The sequence below is a fragment of the Ambystoma mexicanum genome, chromosome 9 (genome assembly GCF_040938575.1).
Source record: "Ambystoma mexicanum isolate Mex_15411 chromosome 9, UKY_AmexF1_1, whole genome shotgun sequence".
Taxonomy (NCBI): Eukaryota; Metazoa; Chordata; class Amphibia; order Caudata; family Ambystomatidae; genus Ambystoma; species Ambystoma mexicanum.
In genome coordinates this window covers 490,799,788-490,815,759 of record NC_090931.1, presented here as the reverse complement: position 1 = coordinate 490,815,759, position 15,972 = coordinate 490,799,788, and the positions used below count along the sequence as shown (strand labels likewise).

At 43.5% G+C, this 15,972-nt stretch overlaps 1 protein-coding gene across 12 annotated transcripts in view; it reads left to right on the top strand.

The window, feature by feature from the left end:
- The window catches only part of PITPNM3 (PITPNM family member 3), a 6,156,742-nt gene that overhangs the window by 1,372,805 nt on the left and 4,767,965 nt on the right, over positions 1-15,972 (top strand). For 11 of the 12 annotated variants that reach the window (XM_069615040.1, XM_069615036.1, XM_069615037.1 and 8 more), the window contains one exon: positions 6,614-6,690. The exons of the other annotated variant lie outside the window; for it this stretch is intronic. In XM_069615040.1, the coding sequence (XP_069471141.1) occupies positions 6,614-6,690 (77 nt within the window). The remainder of the gene's footprint in view (positions 1-6,613; positions 6,691-15,972) is intronic. 12 annotated transcript variants of the gene reach the window in all.

Genomic DNA, 15,972 nt, shown 5'->3' with positions numbered 1-15,972 from the left:
AAGAGAAATACAGAGGAAGGTAATGAAGAGATAAATACTTATCTAGACAATGCAGCACACCGGGATAATAACATGAGGTATCAGCACATGAGAAAGATGGCAGAGAGAACATCTAACGAGGCTTGCTACATCTGCTCTCTCATACCCTATGCCATGGATGCAGCTCACACTTTTATTTCAAGAGAAATCCCAGAACACTATGCCAAATGCCTTGTTCATCTTGCAGCATGTATGACCAGAGGACAATTCCAAGGAAATTGGGCCACTCTGCGGTGGAACTTGAAATGGTCATTTCCATTCCAGGATGATTAAATCAAGACCACACAGATGGAAAAGGAACCTGTATGGAATAGCAAGATGCTTACATATTCAGTGACAGTACAGGAAGAGGTAATTGTTGCAGAGATGAATAGACTGCATATCCCCGATAAAGCAAAGGTAGCTGGATGGTCTGGATGTTGGGAACAAACTCAAGGTTTAGTCTATGGTCAATTGAAATCCAAGAAGGTCTAATGTCCTGTACAGCTCACTTACTGAAGGCAGAATATGTACAAGAATTACAGAAAGTGAACGAAGGATGTTTGAAATCATGGGCTAAACATGTCAAAATACTGACGTGGGTAGAAGATGAATCAGGTCCTATGATAATGATCAAATTGGCAAATGCAACATTATGCTTCCAGAAAGAAGGGAGGATTCATGTGGGAAATAATAAAGGCTGCAAAACTACAGTTGATGTCTCCAGAATGAGAGCAGGAACAGGCATCCTAATAGATGATTAGTGGGCTTCTGGCTCCAGAGCCTTCATGAAGCTGCCCAAGGACTGGGCAGGAACGGGTTCCTTGGTGCTCATCCATGTTCCAGCATTAGTGATTCCTCAGAGTGACCTGAACATTGAAGAATTTTCAAAAGTAGATGCTCATTTAAGGAGATGATCACTTGAATTTCTCAATCGAACCAAGAAAGGGAATTACTTCACACTAAAATCAATAGAAGCCTTTGATGCTATCCCATATGGGCACAGGTTGATCAGCAAGACTGCTTCAGCATTCATGACTATCTTCGTGCCTGGGATCCAGATGATGGCCAATGCCAAATGGTTGCAGATTACCATATGGGAGCTTCTGCAGACCATCAACACCACCTTAAAGGGATTAAATGCTATCAGGGAAGATCTGAGAGCCATACGACTAATGACCATACAGAACAGATATGTCCTGGACATGATCACAGCGATGGAAGGAGGAGTTTGCACCAAAACTGGGCCATCATGTTGAACATTCATACCATCTCATGATGATGAGAATGGGACCTTGACAGAGGCCATAACGTTGCTGACAACCCTGCACAACAAGATGGAAGACGAGACAGAAGACATCATAGATGATGGATGGTTCACGTCCATTTTCTCATGGGTCCCACAGTAGATGGCGAACATCTTCAAGTTTCTTGGACCAATATTGGTGATGTTTGGATTCTGTGTGATCAGGATAATAATTACACAGTGCAAGAAGACAGCAAAGAAGGTGGTAGTGATTAAGATTATGATCAATGTCGAATCAGGGTTTAGACCCAGGTAGTTGACAGATGAAGAGATCAGAAAATACATAGAGGCCATCATCATAACACCTGGGGGAATGAAGTTCCTGTATCCAAAGAATCACAAGAAGTATGTGAGATGATGGATCTATTTTAATCCGAATGGACAGTGCAGTTACACGAACTGGAGTGTTGATGAACATGTAAAATCAGCAAGATCCCTGAAAGGAGTAATGAAGATTTGGACCTCAAAGATGCACTTCTTCAAGAGAAGAAATCAAGATGCAGAGATTAATGAAGATTTGGTTGATGAATTAACCAGAGGGGAGTGTGTAGAGTAGCAGCAAACAGCCTCTGCAGGAAGTCCTGCCCCTACCAGTATGTTGGAAGCCTGCAATAGTGCCATGTTTGACACCAGCAGTTGTGACTATTCCGCATCAAGTCTTTGAGAAAAGGTACACACTGACCCACTGAGAAAACCCTATGAGATGTGTCCCCGAAGAGATGACAATCTCATGGTGGAGATCCCCGAAGGAATATGAAAAAGAGAGAACGAGGAGTTGGTGACATCACAAGAAACGAGCGTGCCGCACTGAGAAGACTGGCTAACGAAGAGAATGTATGGAACTTATAGAAACTGATGAAGTAAAGAATTGAGTAAACTTTCATGTGCAAAATGAAGATTGCACATGTAAAAAGCACTGAAGAAAATGCAAGCCGTTTAATAAATGTACAGATGCAGCATTGCAAGTATACTAAGTGATCATAGAAGCTTGCTATACATAGTGAATAGACTGCAGGCGAAGCCACCTTTATATAGAAGCTGGACATCAGTGTCACAATTTTAGTAAGCTCATACCATGTAGAAAAGGGCTGAAGACTGTGTCACAGCAAAGAATTAGCTGGGAGCATGGAAGAAGCGAGAAGGGCTGTCTGGCCTGGTAACACGACTGAAGAGAGCTAAGAACTGGTTATCTATCCTCAAAGAACAGTGAAAAGAAGAAGCTGAATTATCTTTCATTAAGGTGCAGTGAAAGAACACCATGCGTGCCAAGTTTATTAATTCAAGACAATTAAAAGCTATAAAATGGGCCATATTGTGGTATTCAGTCAGGTGAACCAAGGATGAGAATAGAGTGGGTACGGAGTCCAGAACGTTGATAAGCATGTGCCAGTACTCCCTTATATTCCCTGGAATGAGAATACATTGCAAGGCCAGGTTCAAAGACAGTCTGCATGTCAGAAGGCCTAGGTGATGAGAGATGATGGGCTGATTGGGTAGGGAGGTACAGTTCAGTCTAGCCCCTGGCACCTGGGTCCCAGCTCACATGCTGCTATGTGAATCAAATGTTCCAGAAGGACACGAGCATGCCGACCAATTGTAGACGGCCATATAACGAAGGGCCTTATAGTTTGAGAGCCAATAGGGTACCGTGTTTCTAATAATTGATGAAGATGACTTGCACTAGCAGTGGGCATGAGTTGTCCACCTGACTGTAGAGACCCAACCACAACCCAACCCCTCATAGAAAGTATACTTAGATATTCCCCTTGAGCCAACCACAACCCCCCGTAGGTTTTTCTTATTTGCCATGTAGCATGACGTCACGTATGATGAGTTTTTGCTATATAAGTGTTGTTTTTTATTAAATGCTTTGAGAGAGAGAATGCTGTGTGACGTCCATTGATGTCTGTTGTAACTCCCTGTTTTAGATAATTGTTATTAAAACAGTAAACAAAATTTGCTGTCTTCCTGAGTTGGTCTGATTATTGGAGTGCAGAGGTATTCTATTTCCCATCCACCTGCATGACACGCTACCTAAATTAAGGCCCCTTATGGTTACTGTCCCCATGCATAATGCCACCATATATAATGTCGCTGATGGATTTTCCCAGCAACATTATGAATGGGGATATTATATATGGGGACATTATTATCTGATACTGTAACATCATCAGCAAAACATCCTCTATAAAGCATAGTTATCCTTCGAATCAGGTACAGTATGGTTACAAATGATCCCTTTCACTCCTCCCATTCCCTGGTCCAGCCCAGACACCCACATCTAGTAGAGTGACATCACAAGGCACTGATAACTCCCCTGATACAGCTGGCTGAAATCAGGAAGCAGGAGAATCAGGGAGAGTGAAAATGGGAAGAATGAAAAAGAAGTAGGAAGAAAACAAAAAAAATAGAAATACAAAACCAGTAAGAAACAGATTTTTCAAAAATAAGATGTAAAAGTATAAAGAAAAACTGATAAGAGTGGGATAGAGGGAAACTGCTGACACTGTGAAATACCCCAAAATGTGAGAGCCTCACTTTGAAGGAGGAACACAACTTAAACTGCCTTTTTGGTAGAGTCTGGAGATTGTGCTCACTCAGGTGGATCTGGAATCACCTTGTTGCCCACGGTATACCAAAGGGGGATTATATATTTGCATATGTCTGGTACACCTACAAGGCAATCAGACCCAAAATGATAGGTAATTCTCTTCTGTGCCAACAGTAACTTCGGACACGTGTTTCGGCCTTGTTGGGCATAATGAGTAAGGTGAAGTTGTGTCTCTGTAGGCACAGAGATCAAGGGATCATCCATGTCTAGATTTATTGATTTAATGTTTACTTTTAGGCACTTATACAATAAGAATATACTTTTTCAAAAGTGCCCACAAGGGAGGGAGGGAAATACAGAGTATTCAGAACGTGCAAGTGAAGAAAGGAAGAGGGGGGTAAGAGCTCGATGTGAGACATGGACGAAGTGCTAAGAATGTTACAGTTTATAACTTAAGGGCAAAGTAAAAGTCTTTAAAAATCAGCCAAAAATATATTATCCCTTCTACTGAGGATGAACATACCTTAAATAGCCTGCTCTGTGGAAGGCGCCCCCATGAGGAGCATTCACAATCAACTTTTAGGCCACTATTCCTTGCCAGAAGAGAGATATTCATTTGCATATAACTCTGGTCTTTGTCAATGTCAACAAGGACAGTCCATCAGCACAATATTAGGCAATTCTCTAGACAAGACTATATGCAGCAAACCAAGGTACATGTTTCTGCCTTGTCGGGCATCATCAGGGAAGTGAAGCAATCTCTGCATAGGTAAGGAGAGCAATGTGTTGGTATCCGGATTGCATTTTTCAACTTGCCTCACCCGGGTTTTCCCACACTCTAACAATTCTATGTTTGTCACAGAGATGGCTTGTCTTTCTCTCAACTTTTAAAATGTGCACTCACCCTAGTGACACACTTTTTTTTATCCTTACTCCGACAGGTAACACCCATGTGAAACCCTTTTTTGTCAGATCAGGGCTACCTCTTTTTTTATTTTTCATCCCTTTGTCCCACTTCATGGTTCCGGCCGGTTACAGTACAGAATAATTGGACCCATGGAAAGGTTGTCTGTGGAATTAACGGCTCAAAAATAATTGCTGTGTCCCGGCTACAGAGTCTGCTGTACCTCACGGATAATGCTTAACAAGAAGAAAAACATGTGGGGTTGCGGTTTGTACTCTTGTCCAGATGATTATCCATCATTTGGTGCTGGAGTGACCTTGTGAGTGTGGCCAGACTGATATTCAATTGGATGTTCTCCTCTGTGAAAGGTACTGAGAGTTAAAGCATGGTTTAGACTTTCCCAAGTAGGACATGACCCCTATAATAGGGTGCAAAATGTGCACTTGCCACTGGCCAGTGATATTGGACTTTTGGTGAGTAAGAAATGGTGTGCTCTCTGTGTGTCTAGAATTGATTGAGATGGCAAATGACTGTGTTTTATGGCTGGCTAGTAGCTTCCAACTTGAATTTTTGCACCCTGCCCTCAAACAGGCTATTTAGTTGTGATGTGTTCTTGGTTGAGAAATTCTCACCTTTTGTGTATTATTGTGAATAACTGGCTGAGGACGAGAAGGTGGGGGAAAAAAGGGGAAACACAAAGCGCAGTGTTTTGGGGAAGAAGACTCAATAGGCATGGTAGGGGTCATGAGGGCATGTGAGAGTGAGAGAAGGCAAACATGTCCTGTGTTTCCTGGGACATAAAGGCAGTGCTGGGGGGTTTGGGTAGGGGGAGTGGAGGGTTGGTGAAAGGAAGAAGATTTAGAATGTATGAAGAGTGTTAAGAATTTTTTTTATTTTGGAGGAGATCATATCAGGAATTTGGAAAGGGGAGACAGCAGTAAAATGAGGGAGGGAGAAATGGGAGAGAAGAGAAGGATAAACAGAAGGGGGCAGTCCTTGCAAATTCTTTGAAATCCCACTAGACGTGCAGGGTGAATTCCTTAGTTTACATACTCGACCTAAGACAAAGGCACTCGATCCATGATGATGGTGGCACATTATTTATCTGTCAAATAAAAGTTTCAAACATCTCCATAACTGCAAATAGTACTTGCCCCTTATAGAATCTCCTCGCCAATGCAAGTGGGCTAGTAGATTTTACGAGCCAGAGAGGTGAGAAGAGGAGAAATAGTGTGTGTGGGTATGTGTGTGTATGAGAGAAAGAGTGAGAGAGCAAGAGAGCTGGGTTTCAAAGCAGTGAAGAATGTCACACTGTAGACTCAGATGGAGAAAGGGAACTATCCAGGACAGTGACTACAGAACTAACTGCAGTTCTAGTCAGCATGTCACATCATGCAGAGTCCAGAGGGGGTATTTATACTATGAGCTCTGTTAAATTCAAGGAATCCATTCTGCACCACAGAACTCCTAGGAGCTTCTATTTATCAAATCAGTCCACCTTCTTGTATTTTTTTGGTAACAGTATTGTAGTCTGACAACCAGAAGTCAGAGCATTCAAAATCACTAGATCAATGAAGAGCCTGAAAATACTGGTTAATTTAAAGCACTGCCAATCACAGGAACCAGACTGTTGTGCATCCTTCTGATAGACCTACCGTTCATTAACCCTTTAAAGATATGAAGCTGGTAAGAGGAGACATGACCTAGGAAATTAGGAAACGTTGATACTCTTTAGTGTGTGTCAGCCACTCCAGTGCATGAAGAATTCCCTGTAGTCAAAGTCACACTTCAATGGATCTAAACGTGTTCTCTTTAATCTTTTTTGTTTCTCCAGATGAACTGTACAGGGTCCCCCAACGAAAGCAAAGATGTCTGAGGCAAAACAGCATAGAAATTCACGAAGACAGTGAGGTGAGCAGCTTTTCGGAGGTGGGGGAAGAAGGAAAGGCATGGTTTGTTAATGTAGCTCTGCCTCACCCTCTTTGTCACAGGACAATATGTTTAATGGTACTGTTTCATATTATGACTAGCTTCTTTTGAAGCTCCCACTTCAGGAAACCCGTGTGCTGGCTGATATCTTCTGCCATGCACACCTTAGTAGCAACACCTACCCTGCCCTCTACCATTCCCCCACAACACATGCTGTTTCTGTGATGAAGTTTGCTTTGAGATGTCGGCTATTCTGTCCGATAGCCGAGGTAACAGAAAAGCTTTGTGTTGCAAACACAGTCTCTAGACCACCTCCAACTCCCAACTTTCACTTGGTGTCCTCTTATCGCCCCACCTCTAGACCAGAGACTTCATTTGGGGGTGAACAGGGGTCACAGCTGCAGGACACAATCCCTGTGTCTCAGCTGTGAACCCCATGTCAATTTACAATTTTTTTAAAAGGAAAGAAAAAAAACAGAACAGAAGCTTTACCGCTGCCTCCTGCTCCATGGCTGCTCCTGGCCTGTGGCACCACTCTTGGAATCATGCGTTCGGAGTTCTGTAACCTTTCAGTGGTTGCTTAGCAACCACAAAAAGTTACAAAACTGTGAAACTCAAAGCAAGAATCCGTGCTTTCACGCACTCAGCACTGGTGTAGCGGGGGGGGTCCCATCATGAAAGCAATGAACCCAGCCTGCCCTGAAGATTCCATGTGTGAGTCCATTGAAATTTGCTGTGAGGCTAAGCAGACTCCATTTCGATGACACCCATCTAATGCCGGTGAGTTGAGAGGTATGGCAATGTATACATTTTCTGTGCTCATTTTGACTTTTTTTTCACCCTAAAATCTACTGCTCTGCTTGGTACAGAGTATGCATGGCCTGGAACAGTCATTTTTTACTAAAGGATCACAAGGTCAGCCTGGTAAGCTATGTGCATTAAATCTAACAAGGCTTTGCAACTTTGACATTTGAAACAAGTGGACCACTTTCCCCTGTCAAGACTCAACTTGATTATGTTGTGTGCTATATACAAAATAAATATGAGTGATGTGGCGATGTGGTGATGTGGTGATGTGGCGTTTCATCGCTCATTGGCCATTTTCCCTGGGCTACTAATTCTCCCTTCTAGTCCCTGGCACATGGGCTCACCACCGCACCTGCCAGTGACCTTGCCTAATTTTCTCATCGATAAAGAATTGTGTCGCATGGCCCCTGTGGGTCATCACTGGTGCTGCAGCTCTGCACATTCTTGCGTAGTGGCCTGGTGTGTTGCACCTCCCACATACCCTTGACTTTGCGGGGCAGTCCTCAGCATGTGGTAAATCGTACCCGCAGTACTGGCATACTGCCGGGGAGCCCTGAGTGGGGGTTGTATCTTGGCACTTTTGGCTCCACCGGGACTTCGACGGGTTGGACTTTCGTAGGGCAAAAGCCTCTTCCCCTTTGCTTGGGCGTACAGCCGTGTCCCTTTTAGCCCCCCTGCTTTCTGCTAGTTCATATACACTGCCATTGTCTAGGATTTGGACTAATGTCATTCCCGGTTCTCGCAGGATTTGCCTTCGCAACATACTTGAACTCGTTGTCCCATCTGAACATGCTTGACAGTTGGTGCAGTCATGCACAGAACTGGTCTATAGGCTCATTGTCGTGTTGCTTTTCGCCACACATCACGAACCTATCAAAGTACACATTCGAAAGCGTAATGAAGTGATTCTGAATGATCATTGTATTTAAATATGTGCTACGTATAGTGCTTTGGCAAAAGCACTATATGAATACCAAATCCTTATCATGAATCAAAGCATTATTGTTCCTGTGCTTCATTTTCCTTTATCCTTTGCTATATCCACAGCTATCTCTTGCATCGAGAAAAAAAAGATTGCAACACCCGGTTTCTCGTGGAAATGTACCCAAGATGTAGCTATCTATTTTGGTGAAGCGGAAGAGGGCACTCCCTTTTCTATCAAATCTTAAAACAACTACTGGCATCACACCACATGGATTGCGAGTCAATGATTTATGCCCAAGTTGTTTCGGACCTGATCCTAATCCATCCAGTGGTTTGTGCTGTGCATTGGAACACAAATTGCCTTCGAAATTTGGCCCAAATCCATTGCACGAGTCAAAAGTTATTAATAATTAATTGTTTCGGGTTTCCTATGGGAGTCCGACTCATCTTAACTATAGGGCGACAACTGAAAACCTATAATATATATATTGTAGGTCGGCAGTTACCGCCCTATAGTTAAGGTGAGTGAGACTCCCATAGGAAACCCAAAAAAATGAATTGCTTATACCATTTGACTCATGCGATGGATTTGGCTTAAGTTTTGAAGACAGTTAGGGTTGAGTCCCCCCCCCCTCATATCCCCAGACTGCAAAGTTTGGTAAAGATTTGTTAAAAAATTAAAAAGTTACTAAGAAAACAAAAAAACAAAGTTGCGGCCTACTTCCCATTAATTTTCCAATAGACAAAAAAAAGGTCATTTTTTGCCGGACCGCACAGTTCAAACTGCTGGTTGGAATTGGACCAGGTCTGAAACAACACCAAGCGTTGACTTGAGGCCTTTTTGTGGTTTGGGGTTATTCCGTCCAGTAGTTTTTAAAATATTTGATGGAAAAGGGGGTGCCCACTTCTCCCCAAAAAATAGTTATATATTTCCCATGGTGCATTGCAGGATCATGGTTATCAGAAATGAAAAAGCCGCCATTTTTTCCCCCCAATGAGAGCAATAGCCGCTGCATAGTTGAGAATATCGGAAAATGAAACACAGGAAAAAAGCCATTTGCAGGTCAAAAAACATGCAAATGCAATCAGTCTGGAGGTGGGGGAGGGGGGGTAAGAGGACACCAAGTGAAATTTGGGGGTTGGAGGGGGTCTAGGAACTGCGTTTGCAACACAAAGCTTTTCTATGACCTCGGCTATAGCTGTGAATAGCTGACATCACATAGCAAACTGTGTCACGGAAACGTGTGTTGTAGGGAGAATGGGATAGGACAGGGGTGGTGAGGAGGCCATCTAGGGAGTGGGGGGAGCTAGCAGAGATGAAGGGGCAGTTGGTGAGGGCTTGGCGGAGTGAGAAATAACTTTTTTCTGGCCTTTTTTCCATATTCGCGGCTTTAAAACTACACATAGCCGCGGCTATCTGTAGTCCATGAACTGGAAATAGGACTCCTATCCATGAAGTAACTGGGACCAACACTGCTTAGCTTCAAAGTGAAGATGCCTGCCCCCTCAAACCATGTTGCCTAATAAATGAGCACAAGTTACAAGACCACTTGACCCCTTAGAGCAACATGGCCTTAGGGGGCCGGCCCCTTCCCCGCTTTGAAGCTAAGCGGGTCCCAGTTACTGCATGGATGGGAGACAGTCCACAGTCCTGCTGGATGTCGTGTCTTTACCTCATAACACACCAAGAAAACCCATGGCAACCACATACATGCTTTCAAACTGCACTACTGTCATACCTTGAAAGTACTGCACACTAAAGGTCAAGCTGTCATGAGTCCCACATGAAAAGAGTTTACATTGCAAATCCAGCTTGTACACGTGAGACATCTTTTGTTATATATACATTTTATGGTCAAGTTGCTAAACCCATAGGAAGAATACTTTTTGGGTGGCTTATAACACTTCACCCGCCCTGGACGAATCCTAATGAAACTTTGCAAAAGAAAGTATATTAATCCGTCAGATCGATTCTGCAAAATTTGGTGAGGTTTTGTTAAGGGAGGGCAAAGTTATAGGAGTGGTCCCAAAATGTGTGTTTTTTCCCATAGACACGATGGAAAAAGAAATTTGCTCACGCCTACAGATCAAACCGTTGGACAGATCTTCACCAGATTTGCGGCAGCTTAGTCCCAAAAGCGTGTGTTTCTACATTTCATGTAAATCCGTCCAGTGGTTTCTTTTTAAACAACCAAAAAGTAGGTAAAAAGATTTAGTAATATCTGGGTTCGGTCTGTGGACTCACTTTCCTGTTCGGTCTGTTGACAGGCCTCTGATTGGCCCAGAGGCTGACCTGAGGTCCGTGGATATCAGACGCACCTGCTGATTGGATGGTGAGGAGCGTGAGATGTGACATATTTTTGGAAACACTCGCCATGTTGAATCCGCGGCCAGTCGCCTGTTTCTGCAGCCATGTTTGCTGGGGAAAAAGTCTGGAAAATACATTTGGGGTTATTTGGTGATGGAAAGAGAGGCTGGGAAGGGTGGGGGAGTGGAAAAAAGATGATATGGGGCTATTTTTGTAGGTGGAAAAAGGTCAGGCAGGTGTCGTAGCTGTAAACAGGCATCGCAGTAGTTTGCGGACAGTATCGTGGACGGTCAGCTTGCAAAGGACATTTGGGGTTCTTTGATGGCTGGAAGAGGGCGTAGAAATTGTAAGGAAATGGAATGAAGGTAATGTGGAGCTGTTTTTATAGGTGAAAAGGGGTTTGGAAATGACGCCAGGTCTGCGGTCAATTTCAGTGTGCACGGACATCATTTTGATTGCAGGGGATCAGGGTGAGATTTATTTGTTGACGGTGTATGCCATAGCCCCAAGAATATGTGCACTGGGCACAACCACCACAGTAGTAATATGTGTATAGTAATTATAGGTAATATAGTAGAAGTATGGCCAGAATCACCATAGTAGTAATATGTGTATAGTAATTATAGGTAATGTAGTGGAAGTACAAAGTGTTTGTAATATGGAGGAAGGATTTAGTTGAACTGTATATGGTACTTATGATTGTAGTACAATTGAGGATTGTGCTCATAGAATATGTTATATTATAACTGCTGTGGTTACTTAGTTTTGTAGCGTTATGAAGCTGAAATCTCTGGTTTATTTTCTATGGAATAAAATGTACAATTTGTTAATCAGGATAGTTTAAAAGCTCTATTTGTATACAATTTTACATACATTTGTTTAGACCCAAATAAACAGTACATTCTAAGTACTATGTTTGGTACAAAATTAGTGTTGACACACTGCTGTTGTTTTGACATTAAATAATCGTTGGGTCATTGGGGAAACAAATCTGCACTGGACCAAACACACCTGATTACAGCTATGTGAGTTTAAGGGTGATAGTAAGTGTGCTTAAAGTACGTTGTGATTAAGGGAATGCTTGAAGTAGTTAGATACCTGTTGGCATATTTTGACTGTATTAGAGGTTAGAATTGAGATGGCGTATTTGAAGTGTTTTGGAATGAAGGGTGTTTTTCAAGTAGTTAGATACCGGTTGGCATATATTGTAGTCTATTGTAGTATTGTGGATGTAGTTAGATACCTGCTGGTGTATTCTAACTGTTAATTGTGTTATAATTTAGTGACTACATTTGGGTTAAAGGAATATTAAGTAGGCATTTGTTTGTGGGTAATATATGTTTTGGAGTAACAGGTATTGTTACATTCAAACCAACCTTACTTTCCAAGTGATGCTTGGCCGTGTGTGAAGCCTGTAAGCTTAGTTATTTTTGGTACCATCTGAATTGTACCTTAGAAGCATTAGTGTGACATATTGGCTATGTGAGTTTATTTGTATGGTGGAGCGATTGTCTGAATTGCAAAAGGGCATAATATGCCATGATTTGCATTCTTCGGAAGCTGGTGAAATGCAAGGGAATGCAAGGAATTCAGAATTTGGCACTGATACATATACAAAGCGTTCATTTTTGAAACATGCTTGCAGAGAGTGCATGTATGTTTCCACGTGCATGAAATCGGGAAGATTTCAATTATAGAGATGATTTTGGTTTCCAGTACTTGTCATAAGTACATTAGGAATTATTTTGCATCTTCCTGTGTGTTTATGATGACTTTTACCATTCCTGTACACTAGCCCAATTCTTGCCTTATACCAGAGACATTGTAAGTGCTGTCAGGATTATTTGTGGCATTTCTATGAAGGTCGAACTTTTGCAAACACAACTTTTCTGAGCCGTTTACGTAAATATTGTCAACAATTGGTGGCAATGGGAAGGGAAGATTGATTACCACATTTGCATAGCAGTTTACTCCTGTTGTGTTGCTAAATTTAAATGGACCAGATAGTTGTGCCTGTGTATCCTTTGATAGGCTTTCAGTAGTTTTTTTGAGACAGGACATTTGTCTGTTTGTCTTCTGAAGGACGTGCAGTTGTTTTTGGACTGGACAGTTTTGTAGTTGTTTTACTTGATGGAGCACAAGTTCTTTGTTTCTTTAGCCGTATTGCTGGGAGATCTGCTATAGGTTCGGTTTGTATTTATTTTCTTTTTAAAGGTTTTCTTTTTTGAGGTATAGGGTACATATCTAGATGGGGTGTTCAGTGTACATAGCCTGTTGTATTCTAGGATGCAAGAAATTTCAGCGTTGACTTTGTTTGCTTCAAAGTTAACTAGGAATAGACCATTGAGTGTACGTAGATGTACGTAGATGTACATAGATGTACGTAGATGTGAAAGTGCTACGTAACTTATACCTTATTTAATGACTGTGCTGCAATGTCAATCAATGCTTGATCTAGGGTTAGGTCTGAAGGCGAGCGTCCCCAGATAGCACGATCCTCCCCACAATGAGAGACAATAATGTACTCCCAGGATGGGAATAAGGCTAAGACCAAGTGCGGGTGAGCTTAATGGGAGTTTATATAAGTCAAAAATAGGGCATGCAAAGGACTCTGCAAACTCCGAGAGCGCTCTGTCTGACACTAGCAAAGACAGGCGTATATATTTACAAAATGCGTCACAAGAACCCACACACTATAGGAGGCACATGTTCGTGGGGATTGGGTGGCGATGACTAACTATAGGTGCAGCTGTGATGTGGTGCGCCGTGGTTGGTGGATGTCGCTGGTTGCCAACGTGGGCTGGGCAGGTCAGCTGGGCTCATCCGGGCGGTGCTGTTGTGCCAGGCGTGGCCAGTGTCATTGATGAATGTCTTCCTTGGCTTTCTGCCCTAAGGCCACGCACCGCATTCATTCAATACCGCAATATTATCTTCCCCTGTAAATCCTACAATAGGTTATTCTACAGGTTAATGCAACACAGGAGGAATGCACCTAGAGCGGGGTCCTTTGGTGAAACATCAATATATGGTTACCATCATCCTGTTGGCCGGGTATCATAGGTCACGAGGTTGGGTGTCAGGGCAAGGGGTGAGCTGTCCACGTTTTTGTGTCTCGTTGGAAGTCATTATGAGTGGGTTCCTACAGTGTTGCTATAATATTGGGTGCCCTAATTTTACAGTGGCCATTAACCTGGGGTGAGCTGGTGGGTCGTGGAGCCTAAGAAAGGGCACCTTTTGGCCTGCGTTTATGGCCGGGGTTTACTGCTGGGTTGTAAATAATTCAGGTGGCTGGTCACGGCCGTGGGAGCTGCGGGGGAATGTGAATGCTTGAAGCGGCTCCAGCCTAATTGGGGGAGGTGAGGCAGAGCAGCCCGGGCCTCTGTCTTTCATCTGGCAGGCTTCACTGGGGAGGGAGGGGAAGTGGCCTTGGATATGCCCACAATGGTATTTTCGTTGTGTGTTTGCAGGTTATACAAAAAGACATAATAATTCATATACTGTACAATACTCATTGAGCTTTTTCTTCAAAGCTTACATGTCTGCATCGTTAGTGCCTTTACATGGCCATTTCAAATGTGTTACCTATACCAATGTTGCTATTGTTAACTATATGTTAGGCATTTAACAACCACGACATTTTGTTACACTCTATGCATGCACGATAAGCGAGGTAGTATTAAGGTTGGTGGAGCATGCAGGAACAACTGGCCAATGAGACTGATGGCAGTGACACATGGTGAGCTTGAACATTCGAATACATTCTATGCATTTTCTTACACAATTTACATTAGCTCCCAATGCGGTTGCACTTGTTTTCCGTTGCACTCTAGCAGCATTAGTTCAGTTATGGCATAGGGCCTTGGAGTGCATTCTTCTGGGAGAAACATATAACATAAAACCCGGGACACTTCTACCATTTGCGCATAGCTACAGGGATATGGGTATTCCAACCAGAATGCCACATGAACACACATTCTGCTATCTGCATGGAGTTTACATAGTTTATCAAAAAGGTAATGGAGAGAAGAGTTTAATCACAGGCAGTTTGCATATTAGTATTTGGGGTCTCTACTTTTGTCGGGGGACCATTTTACAGTTCTTTTCCACCCCGGCCCTGCTTGTCGGGTCATACTGAGGATAGTGATACACTGCGGAAGGTGAATGTTACAGTGTTTGTTTCTAGCATTAGCTCTTGTCCGTCTGTTCGTGGGAACGAGCTCTCAGCGGATCTGCCAGGGAGCTGCGGCCGCAGGGACAAGTGAGAACTCTCAGAGGGTGGGGGCCGTGCTGCGGCGCACAGGGGCTCATGTCATTTTGGTTTCACAAAATGATTTCCAGGGCCTAGCTTAATACAGCACATTTGGTCAATGATTCAGCCAGTGGTACACCCGCCACCTGGGCCCTGGGGACCCCCGACCAGCCTTGGACTCCACAAGGACGGGACTGCAGGGGAGGGGGGTAACTCTTAGGCCTATCCGAGCATACAGGTCAGATCCCTCATAGTGCACACTCTTGAAATGGCAGACCTCATACTAGCCAACAATCTAGACCTTCTGGCAGTCACTGAAACATGGCTACATCCGGCAGCATGCCGATCCCTCATGCTTGCTGTTCCGGATAAATACACCATCACTAGAGCAAACAGGACAACCAGCAAAGGGGGAGGAATTGCCATCATTTCCAAAACCCATCTCTGCTTAAGAGAATTCACTTCTCTGCCGTTCCCATCAGGAGAAGTCATGTCCGCCAAATTGCCCCTCTCTGCCCAAAGTACACTATTGATACACCTGATCTATAGACCTCAAGGCCCAACATCAACCTTTGAAGAAGACATCTCCAACCTACCCTCCCACCACACTAAACATACATCAGAAATCAAACTTCTAGGAGACCTAAACTTAGGATACAAAGATCCCCTAGACTCACATGCCTTAACCGTAGAACAATCCCTCCTCAAACTAGGCTTTAAACAATGCATATCAGGACTACCCACTGCAAAGGCAGAACCCTTGATTGGGTGGCTAACCTTGATTGCAACCTGAATATACTCTCAAACTCACCATGTGCCTGGTCCGACCACCACATCATCCACTTCGAGCTAGAATCCTCCCATCATACCCCACCCCGACTGCACAAGCACCACCGGCTTCAACCAGGAACAACAAGTCCATTACCCTAGAGACCCTCCGCCCCCTCATCCAGCCCATAATCATCCCCTCTCCCTC